The following is a 26,651-nucleotide window of genomic DNA, read 5'->3' as shown; positions in this document are numbered from 1 at the left end:
ACCAGCCCTTCTGGCACCAACAACCATGCCACGTTCAAAGGCACTCAAATCACCTTTCTTCCCCATACTGATGCTCGGTTTGAACTGCAGGAGATTGTCTTGACCATGTCTACATGCCTAAATGCACTGAGTTGCCGCCATGTGATTGGCTGATTAGAAATTAAGTGTTAACAAGAAGTTGGACAGGTGTACCTAATAAACTGGCCAGTGAGTGTATATATATATATATGTATATATATATATCATTGAGACACATATATATATATATATATATATATATATATATATATATATATTTATATTTACTTCAGTAGAAAAGCCGATTGCCGGCTTTTAATTTCTCCTGCCTAAACCCGACATGATATGAGACATGGTTTACATACAGTAAACCATGTCATATCCCCCTTTTTTTTGCATATTCCACACTTCTAATGTTAGTAGTGTGTATGTGGAAAATTTCGGCACTGTAGCTATTAAATTTAAGGGTTAAATCGCGGAAAAAAATGGCGTGGGCTCCCGCTCAATTTTCTCCACCAGAGTGGTAAAGCCAGTGACTGAGGGCAGATATTAATAGCCTGGAGAGGGTCCACAGTTATTGGCCCCCCCTGGCTAAAAACATCTGCCCCCAGCCACCCCAGAAAAGGCACATCTGGAAGATGCGCCTATTCTGGCACTTGGTCACTCTCTTCCCACTCCCGTGTAGCGGTGGGATATGGGGTAATGAAGGGTTAATGTCACCTTGCTATTGTAAGGTGACATTAAGCCAGATTAATAATGGAGAGGCGTCAATTATGACACCTATCAATTATTAATCCAATTGTATGAAATGGTTAAAAAAAACACACACAATATTGCAAAGTATTTTAATGAAATAAACACACAGGTTGTTGTAATATTTTATTGCTCTCTCAATCCACCTGAAGACCCTCGTTCTGTAACAAATTAAAAATAATAAACCAACAATATACATACCTTCCGTAGATCTGTAACGTCCCACGATGTAAATCCATCTGAAGGGGTTAAAATATTTTACAGGCAGGAGCTCTGCTATAATGCAGCTGTGCTCCTGCCTGTAAATCCCGGGGAATGAAGGTAATGTAGGTCAATGACCTGTAGTTACCTTCAGTCGCAGTGATGCGCCCTCTGCTGGATGTCCTCATATGACGTCGAGCGTGGGAAAAAGTTCCCAGGCTCGAGGTCATATGAGGACATCCAGCAGAGGGCGCATCACCGCGACTGAAGGTAACTACAGGTCATTGACCTACATTACCTTCATTCCCCGGGGTTTACAGGCAGGAGCACAGCTGCATTATAGCAGAGCTCCTGCCTGTAAAATATTTTAACCCCTTTTAGATGGATTTACATCGTGGGACATTACAGATCTACGGAAGGTATGTATATTGTTGGTTTATTATTTTTAATTTGTTACAGAACGAGGGTCTTCAGGTGGATTGAGAGAGCAATAAACTGTGTGTTTATTTCATTAAAATACTTTGCAATATTGTGTGTGTGTTTTTTTTAACCATTTCATACAATTGGATTAATAATGGATAGGTGTCATAATTGACGCCTCTCCATTATTAATCTGGCTTAATGTCACCTTACAATAGCAAGGTGACATTAACCCTTCATTACCCCATATCCCACTGCTACACGGTAGTGGGAAGAGAGTGGCCAAGTGCCAGAATAGGCGCATCTTCCAGATGTGCCTTTTCTGGGGTGGCTGGGGGCAGATGTTTTTAGCCAGGGGGGGGGGCCAATAACCGTGGACCCTCTCCAGGCTATTAATATCTGCCCTCAGTCACTGGCTTTACCACTCTGGCGGAGAAAATTGCGCGGGAGCCCACGCCAATTTTTTCCGCGATTTAACCCTTAAATTTAATAGCTACAACGCCGAAATTTTGCACATACACACTACTAACATTAGTAGTGTGGAATATGCAAAAAAAGGGGGATATGACATGGTTTACTGTATGTAAACCATGTCTCATATCATGTCGGGTTTAGGCAGGAGAAATGAAAAGCCGGCAATTGAATTACCGGCTTTAGGGTTAGGGGTAGGGTTAGGGTTAGGGATTGGATCCCTTTATCACCTTGATGGTGGGGGGTGGCTTATCAGTGTGCATTCTTGGTTTTTTTCTATTGAAACGCATGCGTTTAAAACGCAACCAAATGCATGTGCTTAAAAATGCATGCGTTTACATAGACAGCAATACGTTTTTTTGCCGCAAAAAACGCATGCGTTTTTTTGCGGCAAAAAAAAGCCTCTAGAAATTACTACATGTTGCATTTCTGCAACAAAACGCAAGCATAGAAAAGACGCATGCGTCGTCAAACGCGGCAAAACGCATACAAAAAACGCATGCGTTTTTAATGTTAAATATAGGGAAAAAACGCATGCGTTTTTTTGCGCTAAAACGCAGCAGCAAAGAACGCAAATGTGAAACCAGCCTTAGGCTACGTTCACATTAGCGTTGTGCGACGCAGCGTCGGGCGCCGCTATATTTAACATGGGGGCGCATGGACATGCGTTGCATTTGCGTTTTGTGACGCATGTGTCGCTGCGGCGCACGCATCAGGGCGCACAGGACGCAGCAAGTTGCATTTTTTGTGCGTCCAAAATCAAGCAAAAAAAGGACGCATGCGTCACAAAACGCTGCGTTGTGCATGCGTTCACATTTGCATTGTGCGTTGCGTCGCCGACGCTGCGGCGCACAACGCAAATGTGAACGTAGCCTTACCTGGTCGCCCTCCAGCTCTGATGTCCACCTCAGGCATTTCAAGTACGTACTCGCCGGTGAATGACAATGACGTCACACGCTGGCGACGTGCGCGCTGACGTCAGCTGTCAGCCTCCGATTGTCTTGCGACTTTTAACTATTGTTGTGCGGGCCCGCACAGCAATAGAGTTTAACTGAACCTGTGTCTCAGACGCAGGTTCAGTTGCTGTACCGGCAGAAGCCTGCCGCTGGGGCCCAATGAGCAGAAGAGATGGGGCCCAATGTAGGCCCACTCTGCTCATCGGGCCCCATACGCCAGTCAAGGCAGTAATGCCCTGATGGGGACCCTGGCAAAATTTGACGTAGTGTGCATGTCATCCTCTCAGTCATATGATATTAGTTTCTCAACTGACAAAGCAGGAAGCTGGTTTCACCAGCCATACTTGTGGATAGCATTCTTCTACCATTTGGTCTGCTAAGATGTATTCCAGGATTTGGTTATGCTTTCCAAAGAACTTAACTCTCCCTATTTTCTTATTTTGCTTCATTTAGTTCCTGTTTGCTTATATACATCATTAAGGTTATAAGTTATTTCTTGCACATTGCTTTTGTCTTTGGTATCCCTTATGTTGTTTTTACTATTGTCGTTAGGACAAACTATTGGTTTGTTCTAATGAAGAAGTATGTGTATTTCAAAATGTGTTGATGAATGAAAACTGCCTTCAAGCCTTTTCAGTTTCCTAATACATCCTGGACTATTGGCAGTGCAGATTTATATCCACTTAATTCTTGTCTCGCAGGATTTATCCCTTGCTTACTTGGCTTTGCTACAGGGTTTTATATTAACCACACAAAAAAAAGGCACAGTAAAACCAAAAACAAAAAAATAACAGTAAACAGCAAGTGCTAATAAAAAGATGGGAAACACAGGGTATTTGGTTAATATGTTTTTTTGCAAAAAATGTATATTAAGCCGCTCTACCAAACGTCAAGGTAAACCCGTATTAGAGCAGTCCTAACTAATGTATGTAATCCCTATCTGATGTATTTAAAAACCTGGTCATATGTATAATACCTGTATGAGCAGGATTCAGAAAGGTAATGTCCAATGTGGGCACGCAGCATAGAGCAGTTTTTATGTGCACGGTTCACAAGGAGGGGTGAAAACCTCCCTAGTCTTGTAGAACCAAGAAAACAATAGATTAAAACAGAAACACATGAGCCGTGCACACAGTGAACAGGTCTGTAGGGACACTGTTCACACCACCAGGAGACAAACCACAAAAAAAAGAAAAAATACTCTGTTGCAAAAAAAATAACAGTAAACAGCAAGTGCTAATACAAATCCTGCTCATACAGGTATTATACATATGACCAGGTTTTTAAATACATCAGATAGGGATTACATACATTAGTTAGGACTGCTCTAATACGGGTATACCTCGACGTTTGGTAGAGCGGCTTAATATACATTGTTTGCAAAAAACGTATTAACCAAATACCCTGTGTTTTTCCATCTTTTTTTTAGCACTTGCTGTTTACTGTTATTTTTTTGCAACAGAGTATTTTTTTGTTTTACTGTGCCTTCTTTTTGTGTGGTTTGTCTCCTGGTGGTGTGAACCGTGTCCCTACAGGCCTGTTCACTGTGTGCACTGCTCATGTGTTTCTGTTTTAATCTAGGGTTTTATATTAGTATTAATTAGTAGCTTTATTACAGTATATGCTGCTATTTGTCCATGCATTCATAAATCTTGTCTGTCTTGTCTCGCTTATATGTTACTTTTTAATCGTAATAAAAATTCAACTTTTACATTTTTTGGATGTGAGATGATTGATTCTTTCTGGTGTTCCTTATTTTCTCCTTGTATCTATTGTTTACATTTTACACCAGGTCTTGTGTACTCGACTTTATCATTATATATCTGCACATGGAAAGTGCTGTTTATATATTTTCTCAATTGAACATTTAAAAACAATTAATTCTACCTAATCAAACTTAACAACGGAATAACAGAGACTTTTTTAGTTAGTGTAGCTTTATTATACGAGACTAGGGATGAGCAGACCCATGGAAGCTGAACTTTAGTCCATAGTTTGGTTTGTATAACATAACTTGATCCAAACTTGATCCTGGACCTGAACTCCATATAAGTCAAAGGGAACCTGAACGTGCTGTAAAATGGTCATATTAAGGGCTAGGGGTCTTCAAAAGGAAGCAAAATGCGGGTATGAACAGGACAATTGCCCTGCAAACAAATGTGGATTGGGAAATTACTTAAAATAACATATAATTTAAAAAAATGTAAATAATAGTCTTGAACCAGGAGGCGGAGGTCCAAGTGGAGTAGTTGAGCAGTGCCTTGCGTGTGTAGCTTACTTTACTTGTTAAAAAATAAATGGGACAAAAACGAAGTGGGGTCCCCCTTATTTTAAATAACTGGCCAAGGGAAAGCAGACAGCTGTGAGCTGATTTTATTATGCTGGGAAAGGGTCAATGTCCATGGATCTTCCCAGCCTATTAATTTCAGCCCCCAGCTGTCTGCTTTGCTTTTGCTGGTTATTAAAAATGGGGGGACACAAAAAATAATGTGGGGCACCTCCTATTTTTAATAACTAGCTAAGGCAAAGTAGACAGCTTGGGGCTGTTATTAATAGGCTGGGAAGGCTCACAGATATAGACCCCTTCCCAGCTTAATAAGACCAGCCCTTAGCCGTCCCAGAAATGGTGCATCCATTAGATGCGCCAATTCTGGCTCTTAGCCTTGAATCTTCCTGATTGCCCTGGTACGGTGGCAATCAGGGTAATAGTTTTTGTGGTTGATGTCAGCTGTGTAATGCCAGCTGCCATCAAGCCCAGAGGTTAGTAATAGAGAGGCATCTGTCAAACATACCCAGTTCTAACCCCGCATTTAAAGATAAAAACACAAACACACAAAGGAAAAAAGTTAATTTGAATAAAGACTCCCCCACACATTCCCTGGTTTTAGCCATTTATTTTTTTAAAGTAATCCCAGCATAATAATCCATTGTGGGTTTCTATGATGTCCAGTGATTCTCTGAAGCAACCTAAGGAGTGTCATTTTGAGAACAACGCTCCACAGGTTACTTGAGGTCATGTCTCACGAGCCAAGACGTCAGTAACTTCATCACTCGTGAGACATGACTGTGAGTTGCGTGGAGTGTTGTTCTCAGAGCAACGCTCCATAGGTTGTTTGGAGAATCGCTGGATGTTGTAGGAACCCGCTATGAATTATATTGGAGCTGCTGGGATTATTTTTAATAATAAATGTCAAACCAGGGAATGTGAGGGGGAGTCTTTATACAAATAACCTTTTTTTTTATTGTGTGTGTTGTCTTTTTATTTTTAAATGCAGGGTAAGTAATAGGGATATCTGATAGACACCTCTCCAAAACAAAACCCACAGGCTTGATGCCAGCTGGCATTACAAAGCTGACATCATCCCCATAAACCATTACTCCAATTGCCACCGCACCATGGCAATCGTGAAGTGCTGAGGCTAAGCGCCATAATTGGCGCAGGTGCATCTAATGGATGCGCCATTTCTGGGGTGACTGAGGTCTGGTCTAAGGGTACTGTCACACAGTGCAGTTTTGATCGCTACGACGGTACGATTCGTGACGTTCTAGCGATATCGTTACGATATCGCAGTGTCTGACACGCAGCAGCGATCAGGGACCCTGCTGAGAATCGTACGTCGTAGCAGATCAGATCGTTTGGAACTTTCTTTCGTCGCTTGATCACCCGCTGACATCGCTGGATCGTTGTGTGTGACACCGATCCAGCGATGTGTTCGCTTGTAACCAGGGTAAACATCGGGTAACTAAGCGCAGGGCCGCGCTTAGTAACCCGATGTTTACCCTGGTTACCAGCGTAAACGTAAAAAAAACAAACAGTACATACTCACATTCCGGTGTCTGTCCTCCGGCGTCTCAGCTTCTCTGCACTGTGAGCGCCTGCCGGCCGGAAAGCGAGCACAGCGGTGACGCGGTGACGTCACCGCTCTGCTTTCCGGCTATGGTGCTTACACAGTGGAGAGAAGCAGAACGCCGGGGGACAGACACCGGAATGTAAGTATGTACTGTTTGTTTTTTTACGTTTACGCTGGTAACCAGGGTAAACATCGGGTTACTAAGCGCGGCCCTGCGCTTAGTAACCCGATGTTTACCCTGGTTACCCGGGGACTTCGGCATCGCTCCAGCGCCGTGATTGCAAAGTGTGACCGCAGTCTACGACGCTGGAGCGATAATCATACGACGCTGCGACGTCACGGATCGTGCCGTCGTAGCGATCAAAATTGCACTGTGTGACAGTACCCTTACTAGGCTGGGAAGGGGCCAATATACATGGACCTTCCAAGTGTTTTAATATTAGTAGCCAGCTGTCTATTTTGCCTTAGCTGGTTATTAAAAATAGGGAGGACCCCACTTCATTTTATTTAATTGTTTATTTATTTTACACTGTCCCTTACTCGAGCTGTCCCTGAGTTAGTACAAGGCCCGGTCACGGGTGACATTAGCCAGTCACAGCCATGCCAATAATTGGCATAGCTGTGATGCCTGTGGAAGTGCCCGCAGCCTAAAAACTTGTTGATTGACTGCGCTGCAGCGTTTCAACAAGCTTTATTAAGAATCCTAAATCCGAACAATAACGCAATCTTCTCACAGACTTCCTGGAGGAGTCCGTGTTCAGAGTTCAGCAACCAACACTAGGCGTCCAGTACAAACAACGAACTTTACAGTTCGGGTTGGCTCATCTTTTGCATGCTGTATATTACTGTGTGGTCTTAATAGTTTGGAATGCATAAAGTACAGCCCCATAGTAAACTGATTTTTTAAAATTAATACTGGCTGCATTTTTTCCTGGAAAGTGAGCAGTCATCAACAATGCTCAATTAGTCAGTCTAGTTTCGAAAACATTTGTAAAGGATGAGGTAATGTTGATAGTTTGTTAAATTGGTCAATATATTAAGAAAGTCTGTTTTTGCAGTGTGTTTCTAGCGGAGTATTGAGAGGGATAGGAAGACAGAAGATTGGTGCCATTATCTTTGCCATTGGTTATTACATGCTTGGATTACCAGTTGCTGCTGCTTTTATGTTTGCAGCCAAACAAGGCATTAAAGGTACCGTATCTATTTTATGTGAAATGAATGTAAAGATTAACTGTCGTTTTACTTTTTTCCTCCATAAATCTTTAGTATAATGAAAATAAGAAACTGTGTAATATGTCTTATTAGAGAAATATGCTTTTTTGCCTTCTGAATTGATATTTCAAACAAAATTTCTCAATTCATTGGAAAAGGCTGTCTTCACTGAATCTAGAGTTTTCCATTACGGAGCTAAAAGATGACAGTTGGTGTTCATAAACATCTATGGAGAACTGTAGCTGCGGTTTCAGGAGAACTTGATGCAGAAAGTCTGTGTCTGGCCTCCAGCTCTTCCTCCCTCATAGAATTTTAAAAGCACCAACTCTCATCTCTTATCTCTGTAAAGTGAAATCTGTCTTCACTGAATACAGATTTTACCCATGAATTAAGAGTTAGCAATACAGGAGGTGAAATAAGTATTGAGCACGTCACCAATATTATAAGTAAATATATTTTTAAAGGTGCTACTGACATGATGTTAGTAACAACCCATCCAATCCACAAAGGCAAAGAAATCAAACCATAGATGTCCATGAATTAAGTTATGTGTAACATTGGGAAATGACACAGGGAAAAAACATTGAACGCATGAAGAAAGAGAGGTGAAAAAAGCCGTGGAAAGTTATGAAACCAGCTGAAATCTATCAGTAATTAGAAACCAATCCAGCCACTTAGTAAAAAATAATATCAGCCGATTTAATTGTTGGCCTATAAAAAGGTGTGTCATTACCATGTTGCCACGCAAGACTCCATTGCTGAACAAAAAGAAGGGTCAAGCGCATTTAAAGTTTGCTCAATGAAATTTAGACAAGCCGGAGAAATACTAGGAGAATATAGTCTGGTCATATGAGACCAAAATTGAACTCTTTGCATGCCATAATACATGTCACCCCCAAAACACCATACCAACAGTGAAGTTTAGATGTGGGAACATCATGGTGTGGGTCTGATTTTAATTGGTTTCAGAGAAAGAAACTAAAGTTGTTAGAGTGGATGAGCCAATCACCTAACCTAAATTGAATAGAAAACTTACAGAAGGAATTAAAGCTCAGAGTTTATAGGAGGAGCCCATGGAACCTTCAGAATTTGAAGAATGTTTGTGTGGAAGAATGGGCCAAAGACACACCTGGGCAATGCATGCGACTATTGGCTCCATATTCACAGGCGTATTGAAGCTGTCATCACCAACAAAGGCTTTTGTACATTTTTAATTCAATTTTAGTAAGTGTATTCAATACTTTTTCCTGAATAGTTGATGTGAAAAAGAAATCAGCAACCCGCACCACCGGCTTCTATGAATGAGCTCTCAGGTGACAAACTACTGGCTGGTCCGCCTGTGATCTCGGGTGCTATGGCCAGAAAGATACTGTCACAACGATATTGTAGAAGAAATAAAGGCCGCACTCACCGATCTTCTTACAGGTAACTTTATTAGAAATTCATCTTCACGGCACGGGGGTGTTTGTACAAGATGTGTGAGAGCCGAACGACGGCCGTTTCGCACCGACCAGGTGCTTCTACGGGTAGAAGCAGGTGTAGAAGCACCTGGTCGGTGCGAAACGGCCGTCGTTCGGCTCTCACACATCTTGTACAAACACCCCCGTGCCGTGAAGATAAATTTCTAATAAAGTTACCTGTAAGAAGATCGGTGAGTGCGGCCTTTATTTCTTCTACCATATCAATACTTTTTCCCTGTGTCATTTCTCATTATTACACATAACGTAATTTATGGACATCTATGGTTTAATTTCTTTGCCTGTGTGCATTGTATGTGCTGTTACCATCAGGTGAGATTTTCATGTCAATAGCACCTTTGGAAATATGACAAAAATAATGGAGGAACAAAGATGGTCTTTGGAGTGATATATATATAAAAAAAATTCATAATTTCCAAATTGGGGAGAACCCCAAATAAACCCTCACTAGAAGACCATAAAATTTAGCTTTTATTTCTATTAATTCAAATAAAGTATATGCAGAGAGTATAAAGCATTTTGTCCCTAATCTGTCTCAGAAGTCTGCATTTAATTTATGCAGTATTCCTGCTAATTTATATTTAGAATGTGTATATCACCCGGTATGCTAATACATATTGACAGAATAGGACAACAAATTTTGGCACCAGCGTCCCCCCAACATGTTTCACCGCGCTAGCGGCGTCATCAGGAGATTGGACATAAGCCTAAACCAATGACAATAGCACCTTTGGAAATATGTTTACTTAGAAAATTGGTGACATGTTCAATACTACAATAATACAATACTAAATTGACCAGCTTTAAGAAGTAAAATAAGAATCTATATATATGAGGCATCGTGATTACTCACTAATCCCGCCCCCTGCACAGTAGCTCCACCCCCCACGACATCACCACACAGAATCCCGCCCCCCACCACATTACCACACACAATCCTGCCCCAACCACATTAGCACACACAATCCCGCCCCCCCACCACATTACCACACACAATCCCGCCCCCCACCACATTACCACACATAGTCCTGCCCCCCCACCACATCACCACACATAATCCCGCCCCCCACTACATCACACTCACTAATCCCGCCCCCTGCACAGTAGCTCCACCCCCACATCACCACACATAATACCGCCCCCCACCCCATTACCACACACAATCCCGCCCCCACCACATAACCACACACAATCCCGCCCCCCACCACATTACCACACACAATCCCGCCCCCCCACCCCATTACCACACACAATCCCGCCCCCCACCCCATTACCACACACAATCCCGCCCCCACCACATTACCACATACAATCCGAACCACATCACCACACATAATCTCGCCCCCACCCCATTACCACACACAATCCCAACCCCACCACATTACCACACACAATCCCGCCCCCGCCCCCCCACCACATTACCACACACAATCCCGCCCCCACCACATTACCACACATAATCCCGCCTCCCCACCACATCACCACACATAATCCCACCCCCCACTACATCACACTCACTAATCCTGCCCCCTGCACAGTAGCTCCACCCCCACATCACCACACATAATACCGCCCCCCACCCCATTACCACACACAATCCCGCCCCCACCACATAACCACACACAATCTCGCCCCCCACCACATTACCACACACAATCCCGCCCCCCACCCCATTACCACACACAATCCCACCCCCACCACATAACCACACAATCCCACCTCCCCACCATATTACCACACACAATCCCACCCCCCACCACATTACCACACACAATCTGCACCACATCACCACACATAATCTCGCCCCCCACCCCATTACCACACACAATCCCAACCCTACCACATTACCACACACAATCCCGCCCCCACCACATTACCACACATAATCCCGCCAACCCACCACATCACCACACATAATCCCGCCCCCCACCCCATTACCACACATAATCCAGCCCCCCAACCACATCACCACATATAATCCTGCCCCCCACCACACTACCACACACAATCCCGCCCCCCCACCACATTACCACACACAATCCCGCCCCCACCACATTACCACACACAATCCCGCCCCCCACATCACCACACAGAATCCCGCCCCCACCACATCACCACACACAATCCCCACCACCACATCACCACACACAATCCCGACCCCCCACCACATTACCACACACAATCCCGCCCCCCCACCACATTACCACACATAATCCAACCCCTCTACCACATCACCACACATAATTCCGCCTCCACCACATTACCACAGATAATCCCACCCCCCACCACATTACCACAGATAATCCTGCCCCCCACCACATTACCACACATAATCTCGCCCCCCACCACATCACCACACATAACCCCACCCCTCCACCACATCACCACACATAATCCCGCCCCCCCCTACATTACCACCGATAATCCCATCCCCCCACCACATCACCACAGATAATGCTACCCCCCACCACATTACCACAAATAATCCCGCCCCCACCACATTACCACACATAATCCCGCCCCCCCACCACATTACCACAGATAATCCCACCCCTCCACCACATCACCACACATAATCCCGCCCCCATCACATTACCACAGATAATCCCGCCCCCCTTCTACATTACCACACATAATCCCACCCCCCACCACATTACCACACATAATCCCGCCCCTCCACCACATCACCACACATAATCCCGCCCCCATCACATTACCACAGATAATCCCGCCCCCCACCACATTACCACAGATAATCCTGCCCCCGCCACATTACCACACATAGTCCCGCCCCCCCACATTACCACACGAGGCTCCGTCCCCACACATTACCACACGAGGCTCCGTCCCCACACACTACCACACGAGGCTCCGTCCCCACACATTACCACATGAGGCTCCGTCCCCCCACATTACCACACGAGGCTCCGTCCACACACATTACCACACGAGGCTCCGTCCACACACATTACCACACGAGGCTCCATCCCCCACACATTACCACACGAGGCTCCGCCCCCCATATTACCACACGAGGCTCCGTCCATGCACATTATCACACGAGGCTCCATCCCCAGACATTGCCACATGATGCTCCATCCCCCCACATTACCACTCGAAGCTCCATCTGTTATGATCCTAGTGGCAAGGATCGCAAGTAGGACTAGCTAAGTAACTAAACCGACTACAAACTCTGGGGAAGTGGTAACTGAATTGACCGCAACCTGATCCTATCCGCAAACAACTATAGGCAGCCGTGGAACATTACCTGAAAATCCTAGACGTCTCTTCACGGCCTGAGAAACTGACTATTCCTAGAGGGAACGAAAGTCCTCACTTGCCTCAGTGAAATGACCCCAAAGATATAGAATAGCCCCCCACAAATATTAACGGTGAGTTAAGGGGAAAGCACAAACGCAGAGATGAAATTAGATTTAGCAAATGAGGCCCGCTAACACTAGAAAGCAGAAAATAGAAAGGGAACTGTGCGGTCAATTTAAAACCCTATTCAAAATATCCACGCAGAGATCGCTTGAGCCCCCGCACCAACTAACGGTGCGGGGGAAGCAACTCTGTACCCCAGAGCAAACCAGCAGAAGAAATCACATATTAGCAAGCTGGACTAAACTCATCATACACAGAAATCATATTACAGACTGATGAGCAAAAAATAATTAAACAGAACTTAGCTTCTCCTGAAGAGACTGAAACCGAAGATCATCAGGGGTAATCAGAATAGCACTGAGTACATTGACAGCCGGCAACAAGTGGAAGTGAAACAGAGCTAAATAGGAAACTCCCAAGTGAATAACGAGGCAGCTGATAGCCACAGACCCGCAGGATAACAAACAAAGCCACCAGGGGGAGCCCAAAACAAAAGTCACACAATACCACCTGTGACCACAAGAGGGAGCCTGAAAACAGAGTTCACAACAGTACCCCCCCCTTGAGGAGGGGTCACCGAACCCTCATCTAAACCCCCAGGGCGATCAGGGTGAGCCACATGGAAGGCACGAACCAAATCGGCCGCATGAACATCAGAGGCGACAACCCAGGAATTATCCTCCTGACCATAGCCCTTCCATTTAACCAAATACTGAAGCCTCCGTCTAGAAATACGAGAATCCAAGATCTTCTCCATCACGTATTCCAATTCTCCCTCAACCAGCACAGGGGCAGGAGGCTCAACCGGAGGACCCACAGGCACCACATACCTCCGCAACAACGACCGATGAAACACATTATGAATAGCAAACGATGCTGGGAGGTCCAAACGAAATGACACAGGGTTAAGGACTTCCAAAATCTTATAAGGACCGATAAACCGAGGCTTGAACTTAGGAGAGGAGACCTTCATAGGAACAAAGCGAGAAGACAACCACATCAAGTCCCCAACGCGAAGTCGGGGACCCACACAGCGACGGCGGTTGGCAAAGCGCTGAGCCTTCTCTTGTGATAGCTTCAAATTGTCCACAACATGATTCCAAATCTGATGCAACCTATCCACCACAACATCCACTCCAGGACAGTCAGAAGGCTCCACCTGACCCGAGGAAAAACGAGGATGAAACCCCGAATTACAAAAAAAAGGAGAAACCAAAGTAGCAGAACTAGCCCGATTATTAAGGGCAAACTCGGCCAATGGCAAAAAAGTCACCCAGTCCTCCTGATCAGCAGAAACAAAACATCTCAAATAGGTTTCCAAGGTCTGATTAGTTCGTTCGGTTTGGCCATTCGTCTGAGGATGGAAGGCAGACGAAAAAGACAAATCAATGCCCATCTTAGCGCAAAAGGTCCGCCAAAATCTAGACACAAACTGGGATCCTCTGTCGGAAACAATATTTTCAGGGATCCCATGCAAACGAACCACATTTTGAAAAAACAGTGGAACCAACTCAGAGGAGGAAGGCAACTTAGGCAAGGGCACCAAATGGACCATCTTAGAAAAACGATCACACACCACCCAGATGACAGACATTCTCTGAGAGACAGGGAGATCCGAAATAAAATCCATGGAAATGTGTGTCCAAGGCCTCTTCGGGACAGGCAAAGGTAACAGCAAACCACTGGCACGAGAACAGCAAGGCTTAGCCCGAGCACAAATTCCACAAGACTGCACAAAGGAACGCACATCCCGCGACAAGGAAGGCCACCAATAGGACCTGGCCACCAAATCTCTGGTACCAAATATTCCAGGATGGCCCGCCAACACCGAAGAATGAACCTCGGAAATAACTCTGCTGGTCCATCTATCCGGGACAAACAGTCTCTCCGGTGGACAACGGTCAGGTCTATCCGCCTGAAACTCCTGCAGCACTCGTCGCAAATCTGGGGAGAGGGCAGACAAAATCACCCCTTCTCTGAGAATACCAGCCGGCTCTGAATCTCCAGGAGAGTCAGGCACAAAACTCCTAGAAAGAGCATCAGCCTTTACATTCTTCGAACCAGGCAGATACGAGACCACGAAATCAAAACGAGAGAAAAACAATGACCAACGAGCCTGTCTAGGATTCAGCCGCTTGGCCGACTCGAGATAAATCAGATTCTTGTGATCAGTCAAGACCACCACACGATGCTTAGCTCCCTCGAGCCAATGTCGCCACTCCTCAAATGCCCACTTCATAGCCAACAACTCCCGATTACCGACATCATAATTCCGCTCGGCAGGGGAAAACATTCTTGAAAAGAAAGCACATGGCTTCATCACAGAGCCATTGGTGCTTCTCTGCGACAAAACAGCCCCCGCTCCAATCTCGGAAGCATCAACCTCGACCTGGAAAGGAAGAGAGACATCTGGCTGACATAAGACCGAAGCCGAAGAAAACCGGCGCTTCAGCTCCCGAAAGGCCTCCACAGCCGCAGGAGACCAGTTAGTAACATCAGAACCTTTCTTGGTCAAATCCGTCAAAGGCTTAACAACACCAGAAAAATTAGCGATGAAGCGACGGTAAAAATTAGCAAAACCCAAGAACTTCTGAAGACTCTTAACAGATGTAGGCTGCGTCCAGTCATGAATAGCCTGAACCTTGACTGGGTCCATCTCAATAGTAGAAGGAGAAAAAATGAAACCCAAAAAAGAAACCTTCTGGACTCCAAAAAGACATTTTGAGCCCTTCACAAATAAAGCATTGGCACGCAGGACCTGAAACACCATCCTGACCTGCTTAACATGGGACTCCCAATCATCAGAAAAAAACAGAATATCATCCAGATACACAATCATAAATTTATCCGGATATTCGCGGAAGATGTCGTGCATAAAAGACTGAAAGACAGAAGGAGCGTTAGAAAGTCCAAAAGGCATCACCAAGTACTCAAAATGGCCTTCGGGCGTATTAAATGCAGTTTTCCATTCATCACCCTGCTTAATACACACAAGGTTATACGCACCACGAAGATCTATCTTGGTGAACCAACTAGACCCCTTAATGCGAGCAAACAGATCAGATAACAATGGCAAATGATACTGAAATTTGACCGTGATTTTATTTAGAAGGCGATAATCAATACAAGGTCTCAGAGAACCATCCTTCTTAGCCACAAAAAAGAACCCCGCACCAAGAGGGGAGGAGGAGGGGCGAATAAGTCCTTTCTCCAAAGACTCCTTTATATAACTCCGCATGGCAGCATGCTCCGGCACTGACAAATTGAAAAGTCGTCCCTTAGGAAACTTACTACCAGGAATCAAATTTATAGCACAATCACAATCCCTATGAGGAGGTAGAGAACTGAGTTTGGGCTCATCAAATACATCCTGGTAGTCTGACAAAAATGCAGGGACTTCAGAAGGAGTGGATGAAGCAATTGACACCACAGGAGCGTCGCCATGAATTCCCTGACAACCCCAACTTGACACAGATATTGCTTTCCAATCCAGGACTGGATTATGAGTCTGCAACCATGGCAGACCCAACACGACAACATCATGCAAATTATGCAGAACAAGAAAGCGAATCACCTCCTGATGAACAGGAGTCATGCACATGGTCACTTGCGTCCAGTACTGAGGTTTATTCATAGCCAATGGTGTAGCATCAATTCCCCTTAGTGGGATAGGGAATTTTAAAGGCTCCAAAACAAAACCACAGCACCTGGCAAATGACAAGTCCATCAGACTCAGGGCAGCACCTGAATCTACAAAAGCCATAACCGGGTAAGATGACAAGGAACAAATCAGGGTAACAGACAAAATGAACTTAGGCTGTAAAGTACCAATGGTGACAGATTTATCAACCTTTTTTTTGCGCTTAGAGCATGCTGAGATAACATGAGCTGAGTCACCACAGTAAAAGCACAACCCATTTTGCCGTCTATAATTTTGCCGTACACTTCTGGTCAGAATTCTATCACATTGCATAGACTCAGGTGTCTGTTCAGAAGACACCGCCAAATAGTGCGCAGGTTTGCGCTCCCGCAAACGCCGATCAATCCGAATGGCCAGAGTCATTGACTCATTCAGACCTGCAGGCGTAGGGAACCCCACCATGACATTCTTAATGGCCTCAGAAAGACCTTTTCTGAAATTTGCAGCCAGGGCACACTCATTCCACTGAGTAAGCACCGACCATTTCCGAAATTTCTGGCAGTACACCTCTGCTTCATCTTGCCCCTGAGAGAGGGCCAACAACGCTTTTTCAGCCTGGTTCTCAAGATTAGGTTCCTCATAGAGCAATCCAAGGGCCAGAAAAAACGCATCAACACTGAGCAATGCCGGATCCCCTGGCGCCAATGCGAAGGCCCAATCTTGAGGGTCACCAAGCAAGAAAGAAATTATAATTTTAACTTGCTGAACGGAATCACCAGAGGAACGAGGTTTCAAAGAAAGAAACAATTTACAATTGTTCTTAAAATTCAGGAACCTAGATCTATCTCCAGAAAACAACTCTGGAATAGGTATTCTAGGCTCTGACATAGGACTGTGAACAACAAAATCCTGAATACTTTGTACCCTTGCAGCAAGATGATCTACACTGGAGGCCAAACTCTGAATATCCATATCAGCAGCTGAGTTCAGAGCCACACCAAGATCAAGAGGAGGAGAGAAGCTAGACACACAGTAGCTAGACACACGGCAAAAAAAAAAAAAAAAAATTCTCAAGGCTTCTTTTCTCCTGCTTCTGCCATGCAATTAACACTTTACCGGCCGGCTGTACTGTTATGATCCTAGTGGCAAGGATCGCAAGTAGGACTAGCTAAGTAACTAAACTGACTACAAACTCTGGGGAAGTGGTAACTGAATTGACCGCAACCTGATCCTATCCGCAAACAACTATAGGCAGCCGTGGAACGTTACCTGAAAATTCTAGACGTCTCTTCACGGCCTGAGAAACTGACTATTCCTAGAGGGAACGAAAGTCCTCACTTGCCTCAGTGAAATGACCCCAAAGATATAGAATAGCCCCCCACAAATATTAACGGTGAGTTAAGGGGAAAGCACAAATGCAGAGATGAAATTAGATTTAGCAAATGAGGCCCGCTAACACTAGAAAGGAGAAAATAGAAAGGGAACTGTGCGGTCAATTTAAAACCCTATTCAAAATATCCACGCAGAGATCGCTCGAGCCCCCGTACCAACTAACGGTGCGGGGGAAGCAACTCTGTACCCCAGAGCAAACCAGCAGAAAAAATCACATATTAGCAAGCTGGACTAAACTCATCATACACAGAAATCATATTGCAGACTGATGAGCAAAAAATAATTAAACAGAACTTAGCTTCTCCTGAAGAGACTGAAACCGAAGATCATCAGGAGTAATCAGAATAGCACTGAGTACATTGACAGCCGGCAACAAGTGGAAGTGAAACAGAGCTAAATAGGAAACTCCCAAGTGAATAACGAGGCAGCTGATAGCCACAGACCCGCAGGATAACAAACAAAGCCACCAGGGGGAGCCCAAAACAAAAGTCACACAATACCACCTGTGACCACAAGAGGGAGCCTGAAAACAGAGTTCACAACATCCATCCCCCCACATTACCACACGAGGCTCCATCCCTCCACATTACCACACGAGGCTGCGTCCCTATACATTACCACACGAGGCTCCGCCCCCCATATTACCACATGAGGCTTCGTCCCCACACATTACCACACGAGGCTCCGTCCCCCCACATTACCACACGAGGCTCTGTCCCCACACATTACCACACGAGGCTACGTCCCCACACATTACCACACGAGGCTGCGTCCCCACACATTACCACACGAGGCTCTGCCCCTACACATTACCACACAAGGCTCTGTCCCCACACATTACCACACGAGGCTCCGTCCCCCTACATTACCACACGAGGCTCCGTCCGCACACATTACCACACGAGGCTGTGTCCCCACACATTACCATACGAGGCTCCATCCCCTACATTACCACATGAGGCTCCGTCCCCCCACATTACCACACGAGGCTCCATCCCCACACATTACCACAAGAGGCTCCGTCCCCCTACATTACCACACGAGGCTCCGTCCGCACACATTACCACACGAGGCTCCGTCCCCACACATTACCACACGAGGCTCCTCCCCCCACATTACCACACGAGGCTCCGTCCCCACACATTACCACATGAGGCTGCGTCCCCACACATTACCACATGAGGCTCCGTCCCCCTACATTACCACACGAGGCTCCGTCCGCACACATTACCACACGAGGCTCCGTCCCCACACATTACCACACGAGGCCCCTCCCCCCACATTACCACATGAGGCTCCGTCCCCACACATTACCACACGAGGCTCCGTCCCCCACATTACCACACAAGGCTCCGTCCCCCACATTACCACATGAGGCTCCGTCCCCACACATTACCACACAAGGCTCCTCCCCCCACATTATTACACGCAGCACTTCCTTTCTATGTAATTCAACCACTTCAGTCATTTAATTGCATAATCACCAGCAGCGTTAATTAGATAGCAATGAGCGTGCCGAGCGTTAGCTGACTGGAAACAGCTAGTTATTTTATATAAGTCTTTATTACCTACATAGCTGCATAATAAATGAATACACTCTATGCATACACCCAGCTTAGTCACACCCTTCAGTATGTCTTTTTTTCAATGAGTTGCTGAGAATTACCACCCTTATGAAATTTGGCAGGCCTGAAGACATTAACCCCTTCCTTACTCTAACAGCCATAAAATATATTGTATGCAGGACTAGGTTTACCTATAGGCATAGTTTGCCTGTATATATAGCTAGCCATAAGGGAAGGAAATATTTTCATAAAAATATACTGAATCGTGTATTCGGATGAAAAATATGTTTATTTCTATGTTAAATACAGTCTCACAGGGGCATGGAAAAAAGGGGCAAAAAAGAAGGGATGAGAGAAAGGTTGCAGAAGATACTTGATGTTGTGGGAAGCGCATTAATATGTTCTACTATATTTTGCACAGAAAACATTTTTAAAACCCTACATGATCTAAGAGTTATTAGCTACACATTAAGGCTATGTGCACACGTTCAGGATTTTTCGCGGTTTTTCGCCATAAAATGCAATAAAACCGTGAAAAAAACGCATACATTAAGCATCCTATTATTAGAATGCAATCCGCAATTTTTGTGCACATGTTGCGTTTCTTTTCCGCGGCGGAATCGCATTCTGGAAAAAAACGCAGCATGTTCATTCTTTGTGCGGAACCGCGGGGATTCCACACACATAGGAATGCATTGATCCGCTTACTTCCCGCATGGGGCTATGCCCACTATGCGGGAAGTAAGCGGATCATGTGCGGTTGGTACCCATGGTGGAGGAGAGGAGACTCTCCAACAGGCCCTGGGAACCATATAATTGTAAAAAAAAAAAAAAGAATTAAAATAAAAAATCATGATATTCTCACCTTCCGGCATCCCGCGAGGCATTATTGGGAACGGGAGCATCGCAAGGAGTGGGAACGCTGCGGGGACACCGGAAGGTGAGAATATCACTATTTTTTATTATTTTTATTATTTTTAACATTAGATCTTTTTACTATTGATGCTGCATAGGCAGAATCAATTGTAAAAAGTTGGTCACACTCGTCAAACACTATATTACAGATTGCTTGGAAAACGCTAGCATTCTGCAAGCTAATTACGCTTGCAAAATGTTAGTGTTTAGCGGGAAAATGCATGCCAATTCCGCATGCGTTTTACCCGTGGCACAGTTGCGGAATTGCCGCAGAAATTTCAGTGGTAATTCTGGACGTGTGCACATAGCCTAAACCTCTAAAAGGATGTTAATAAATATAGCGTTTTATGTATACCCCTCCTCACTTGTAAAGCGCCATGGAATAAATGGCGCTATAACAATAAATAATAATAATAATAATAATAATAATAATAATAATAGCGTTGGTACTTTACATAACCATGTTATTTTATATAAAGGGCTTTGGTATGGAATGATCTTCTGTGGAGTGTTCCTTTCCGCGTTTTTTATCATCTACCTCTTCAGAGTGAGCTGGAAAGATATTGCAATTGAAGTAAGTATCCATTAAAGAAATCTATTTGATTGTTAAGTAATTGTGAGTTATTGATATATAGTTCTCGTAGAAAAAAAAAAGATTTTCTTTAAAAAAAAAAAGTTTTATAATATTAAGACATTATGAGCTTATAATCTTCAAAAGATCCAGTATTAACTTCCCTTTTTTTTGCAGTAAATATGTACGCCAACATTAAAAACAAACTTGCCAACTTTCTCAAAGTGTTAGGGAGGCTCTCGGAAAAAAGGGAGAACTCCTGGAAGAATAGGAAAATATCATAGGAACTGCCAAAGCCCCCCAAAAGACAGAGTTTGGGCAGCCCTCATAGCACTTTCAGGGGGTATAATAATGGTGGCTGGGGGAAAGTGGTATAGAAGAGGCTTGTGTGGCTGTAATATGCAAATGTTCATTAGGGAGCAAACAGACAGATGTGTTTCTCAAGCTAGGATCGCATCCTCGGACTGACCATCGGCTCTCCTGACCTGAGCGTGACAACTGCATAGAAATACATTATTCTGTCACAATTAGAGATGAGCAAACCTTTCAAGGTTCGTTTTGGATTCGCAGAACAGTTCGTCGAATGTACCCAAACCCTATTAGATTAAATGAGAGGCCAAACCAAACGCATAGACAACACCTTAAGGGGTGACAGAAAGCTTCCCAAACAGCTAAAAGTAGGGGCAAACATCAGGACAAGTGACATCAATTGACCCTCAGTAGTAATTTGCAAATGGCACAGAGGCAGTCAGCCTGGCCCAGCATTTACTGTACAGCTCGCAATTGAAGTTTCAATTAGGACCTGGTGGTTAAGAGAGCGGTGTAAACCTTCTTAGCTGGGAGACCTCATAAATGATGCAACACCTCCAATTTATTTATTTATTTTATTTCAGCCACACTCAGATGGCACAAACATCAGATTCATACAGTAATATTGGTAGTGAAAAATGTAAGGAAAGTAACACAGATAGTTGACTGAAAGTAAGTGCATGCCTGCCTGTCTGGGAGAGCTACCATATTTTTCGGACTATAAGATGCACCGGACCATAAGACGCCCCCCAAATTTGGGGTGAAAATTGCAGAAAAAAAAGAAAAAAATATTTTTTATAAGATGGGGGTCCGTCTTAGGGTATGTGCACACGTCAGGATTTCTTGCAGAAAATTCCTGAAGAAAACCGGAAATTTTCTGCAAGAAATCTGCATTTTTTTTTTGCGTTTTTTCCCTGTTTTTTTCGCGTTTTTTTTAGCATTTTGCAAGCGTAATTAGCTTGCAGAATGCTAAAGTTTTCCAAGCGATCTGTAGCATCGCTTGGAGAACTGATTGACAGGTTGGTCACACTTGTCAAACATGGTGTTTGACAAGTGTGACCAACTTTTTACTATAGATGCTGCCTATGCAGCATCAATAGTAAAAGATAGAATGTTTAAAAATAATAAAAAAAATTGAAAAAATGGTTATACTCACCTGCAGACAGCCGATCCCCTCAGCGGCTTCCGTTCCTATACATGGTGTGTGCGTGCAGGACCTTCAATGACGTCGCGGTAACATGACCGCAACATCATCGCAGGTCCTTCACACACACCATCTATAGGAACGGAAGCGGCAGCATGCACCGCTGAGAGGCGGGAAGACTCCGGGGGCCATCGAAGGTGAGTATATGACTATTTTTTATTTTAATTATTTTTTTTTTACCAATTATATGGTGCCCAGTCCGTGGAGGAGAGTCTCCTCTCCTCCACCCTGGGTACTAACTGCACATGATCTGCTTACTTCCCGCATGGTGGGCATAGCCACATGCGGAAAGTAAGCAGATCAATGCATTCCTAGGTGTTCGGAATCCCCGCAATTCCGCAAATTTAATGAACATGTTGCTTTTTTTTCCGCGATGCGATTTTTTCGTGGAAAAAAATGCAACATTTGCACAAGAAATGCGGAATAAGCTGAAAATAATGGGAGGCATATGTAAGCGTTTTTTTCGTGTTTTTATCATGTTTTTATAGCGAAAAAACGCGAAATAAACGAGAAAAATACTTAACGTGTGCACATGGCCTCATTGTCTGAATTTACAGTATCTTACCTGAGGGCTGGCGGTGGCAGAGCAGGGTCACAGGAGGCATGGTGTCGGCAGAGGTGGGGTGATGAGGTACGGCGTGCACCTGAGCAGGGTCCCTTCCTGCTTAGGTGGGCGACACCACGGCCTGGTGTCCATGGGAGGGTTGCAGCAGTGGTGTGGCGACGGCAGAGGTGCGGGGATAATGAGCGGTATGGCGTGAGCAGGGTTCCTTCCACAGGTGAGGTGATGCAGCAGCCCGGTAAGCAGCAGAGCCGGGTGAATCATGTTGTTATCGGTGGTGGCGGCCATCTTCCTGAGGCCGTGCGTGCGCAGATGGAGTGCTCTGCTTCCCGGGGCTTCAGGAAAATGGCCACGGGAGGCCGTGCGTGCGCAGATGGAGATTGCGGCGGCCATTTTCCTGAAGCCAAGATCTAAATCTGCGAACTCGGCTTCAGGAAAATGGCCACCGCGATCTCCATCTGCGCACGCGCGGCCTCCTGCGGCCATTTTCCTGAAGCCCCGGGAAGCAGAGCACTCCATCTGCGCACGCACGGCCTCAGGAAGATGGCCGCCACCACCGATAACAACATGATTCACCCGGCTCTGCTGCTTACCGGGCTGCTGCATCACCTCACCTGTGAAAGGGACCCCGCTCATGCCATACCGCTCACTGCGCCTCCTCATCCCCGCACCTCTGCCGCCACCACCACACCACTGCGGGTAAGCCCGCATTACGACCATTAGATGCACCCCCTATTTTCCCCCCTTTTTTTGGGGGGGGATTGCATCTTGTAGTCCGAAAAATACGGTACTTACACGGGCAACCCATCAGATGGAGACCGAACTTGGAGTTTCCAAATTTCTAAAGAATTATTGTCACACAGCACAAAAGTGGCATTAGTTTCCACAGAGTAGAGAAAATATAATAGGCCTCTGACTCACCTTCTACTAGAGGCAAACCAACAGATGGAGTCTCAACTTGGAGTCTCCACATTTCAAAGAATAATTGTCACACACCACTAAAGTGGCATCAATTTCCACAGAGTAGAAATATTATAATAGGCGTCTGACTCAACTTCCACCACAGGCAACCCACCCGATGGAGACCCAACTTGGAGTCTCCACATTTAAAAATGACTCTCCATGCATGTGTTGTACCTGTCACACAGCCGTGACACACACAGCTGCGGCTCGGAACAGCTGATCATCCAGCATGCTCCATGTATCTGGGTTCCCTCTGCAGCTTATTCGGTCAGCACTATAGCTTGCCGAATAAGCAGTGATCCGATCAAATTCACTCATCTCTATTTGCAACTTCAGTGGCAGTAGCAACAACAGGCACAGAAGACACCACAAAGATGGCACAGACTTCAAGAAGGCAAATCAACACATGACACTAAAAATGACACAATCACCCAGTCTGCCCTATCTGCGACTGGGGTGCGAAAGTCATTGGCGATCCATGACTTATTCATTTTAATGAATGTTAGGCGGACTACACTTTGAGGTTTCAGCCGGATGTGTTTATCCGTCAGGACACCACCAGCAGTGCTGAAGACACGTTATGAGAAATGTTGTGAATTCCATCTGGGCTCCCTCTGGTGGCCTTTAGCGATACTGCGGGTCTGGAGCTGGGCTCAGCTGCCTCATTTCCTGCTATGCTGGTTCCTATTTAACTCCACCTGGACCTTTACTTGTTGCCTGCTGTCGTTGTATTCAGTACTGGTTCTGATCTCTCTGGACTTCCTTGTGACCTGTCTCCATCCGGAGAAGCTAAGTCTTGCTAGTTCATGTTTGCTCATTTTTCTCTTGAAAATGTTTCTTAATATATGATGAGTTTAGTCCAGCTTGCTTATATGTGATTTTTTGCTTGCTGGAAGTTCTGGGGTGCAGAGTGCGCCCCTCACATCGTGAGTCGGTGTGGGGGTTCTTGTATTTTCTGCGTGGATAGTTTTTGATAGTTTTTGTACTGACCGCACAAATCCCTTGCTATCTTCAGTCTATTTAGCGTTAGCGGGCCTCATTTGCTTAAACCTGTTTTTCATTACTATGTTTGTATTTTCCCCTTAACTCACCGTTATTATTTGTGGAGGCTGTCTAAACTTTGGGGTTATTTCTCTGAGGCAAGTGAGGCTTTGCTTTCTCTCTAGGGGTAGTTAGTTCCTCAGGCTGTGAAGAGGCGTCTAGGTTTTTAGGTAACGCTCCACGGCTGCCTTTAGTGTGTTTGGATAGGATCAGGGTTGCGGTCAGTATAGTTTCCACATCCCCAGAGCTCGTCCTTATATTCAGGTTTATTTATCAGGTCAGTTTTGTGATCCTACCACCGGATCATAACAGAGAAAACACTGGCTGCCGGACATGACAAAAACCTCCAAGGCGTGACAGGCGAGATCAGGCCACTCTTCCATTTTTGAAAACCAAAATGTAAAAGGCTCAAAACCACCCCTGAAGGTATTGATATTGAGCTCCAGATACTCCTGCACCATCCTCTCTAGTTGTTCACAGCGTATCAAACTTGTACTTTGTTCTGCTGGTATAAAAAATTTGTTAAACGACTCACAGAAATTAATTATGCCACTTACACTGCTGCTGCTACTGTTTTAGCGATAAAATAAAAAAGTTGCACATTGTAGTGCTAAAGCATGTCAATGTGAAATATATGATATATGAATAGCATAGTTTCTTTATTATATCTGGAGGTAGCTGCTCCTAGTTGGCACCTGTTCACATTAGCTTGGAAGTGCCAGTCAGTCTACAACTGGGATGCACACTGTGTGCCTCGCTGCTGTCTTTGTGAAAACCACTTTTAATATTGATTACAAGCGTATTTCGATACTCCAGCATCCATGCATCCCTTTCCAGGGGAGGAAGCATATGGCTAAATTTACTTTTGTAGCATGGATCTAACAGAGTACTAACCCAGTAGTCAGCACTATTTCTAACCCTAAGAATCCGGGCATCATGTTGAAGATAATGCAGCAAGAAGGCGGTAATGTGTCGGGCACTTCCATGAGGTTAAAATCCATGCTGTGTTGGTGGTAGGGTAACACTCAAGGTTGCTTCCTCCGTCTCTTCCCACCAACCATGGACAACAGAGAGCATATCATTATCCTCTTAATCTCCTGACTGTTGCGTGTTTATCACCTCATTCTCATCAATTTGTTCCCCGGCTCCTGCATCTTCACTAACAGATTGTCTGGTAAGTCACCATCCCATGGTACCCGCTTGTGCGATGACAATCCTGAATTTTGAAATATTGTTATACCTTCTGTAGCCCCCTCTGCTTCCAACTCTTACTCTGGGACCATCACCTCCTCACGCAGACAATTCAAAGTGCAGTCCGGCATGCATATGACCGGAATAGTGATGCTGATTATGGCATCGTCAGCACTAACCATCTTACTAGCCATTTGAAAACAGTGCAGAAGGGTGCAGAGGTCCTTCACATGTGCCCACTCCGCAAGCGTGTTTTGCACCACGTCTGGACTGCGTTGGCCCAGGCTGTGCTGAAGGACATACTGCACCAGGGCTCATCGCTGCTGCCACAGCTGCTTCAACATGTGCAGAGTGGAATTCCACCATGTTGGAACATCGCTAAACAAACGGATAACCGGTAGGCCGGAAGACCTCTGTAGCAATGCAAGTCGATGACCTGCAGGTGCGATCGTCAGAAGTGAGCAACACAGGGACCATGCTTTCTGCAGCACCGCATCCAGGCCAGGATAGTGGCGGAGAAATTGCTGTACCATCAGGTTGAGGACGTAAGCCAT

At 45.1% G+C, this 26,651-nt stretch overlaps 1 protein-coding gene across 1 annotated transcript in view; it reads left to right on the top strand.

Annotated features, from left to right (window-relative positions):
- LOC143818287 (multidrug and toxin extrusion protein 1-like) overlaps positions 1 to 26,651 on the top strand; it is a 241,583-nt gene that overhangs the window by 189,059 nt on the left and 25,873 nt on the right. The window contains exons 14-15 of the mRNA XM_077299643.1: positions 7,729 to 7,861; positions 20,736 to 20,830. Of these exons, the coding sequence (XP_077155758.1) occupies positions 7,729 to 7,861; positions 20,736 to 20,830 (228 nt within the window). The remainder of the gene's footprint in view (positions 1 to 7,728; positions 7,862 to 20,735; positions 20,831 to 26,651) is intronic.

Source organism: Ranitomeya variabilis, chromosome 3, assembly GCF_051348905.1.
Source record: "Ranitomeya variabilis isolate aRanVar5 chromosome 3, aRanVar5.hap1, whole genome shotgun sequence".
In the NCBI taxonomy this organism is placed as follows: Eukaryota; Metazoa; Chordata; class Amphibia; order Anura; family Dendrobatidae; genus Ranitomeya; species Ranitomeya variabilis.
Note: the sequence above shows the minus strand (reverse complement) of the source record. Positions and strands in the feature narration are given on the sequence as shown.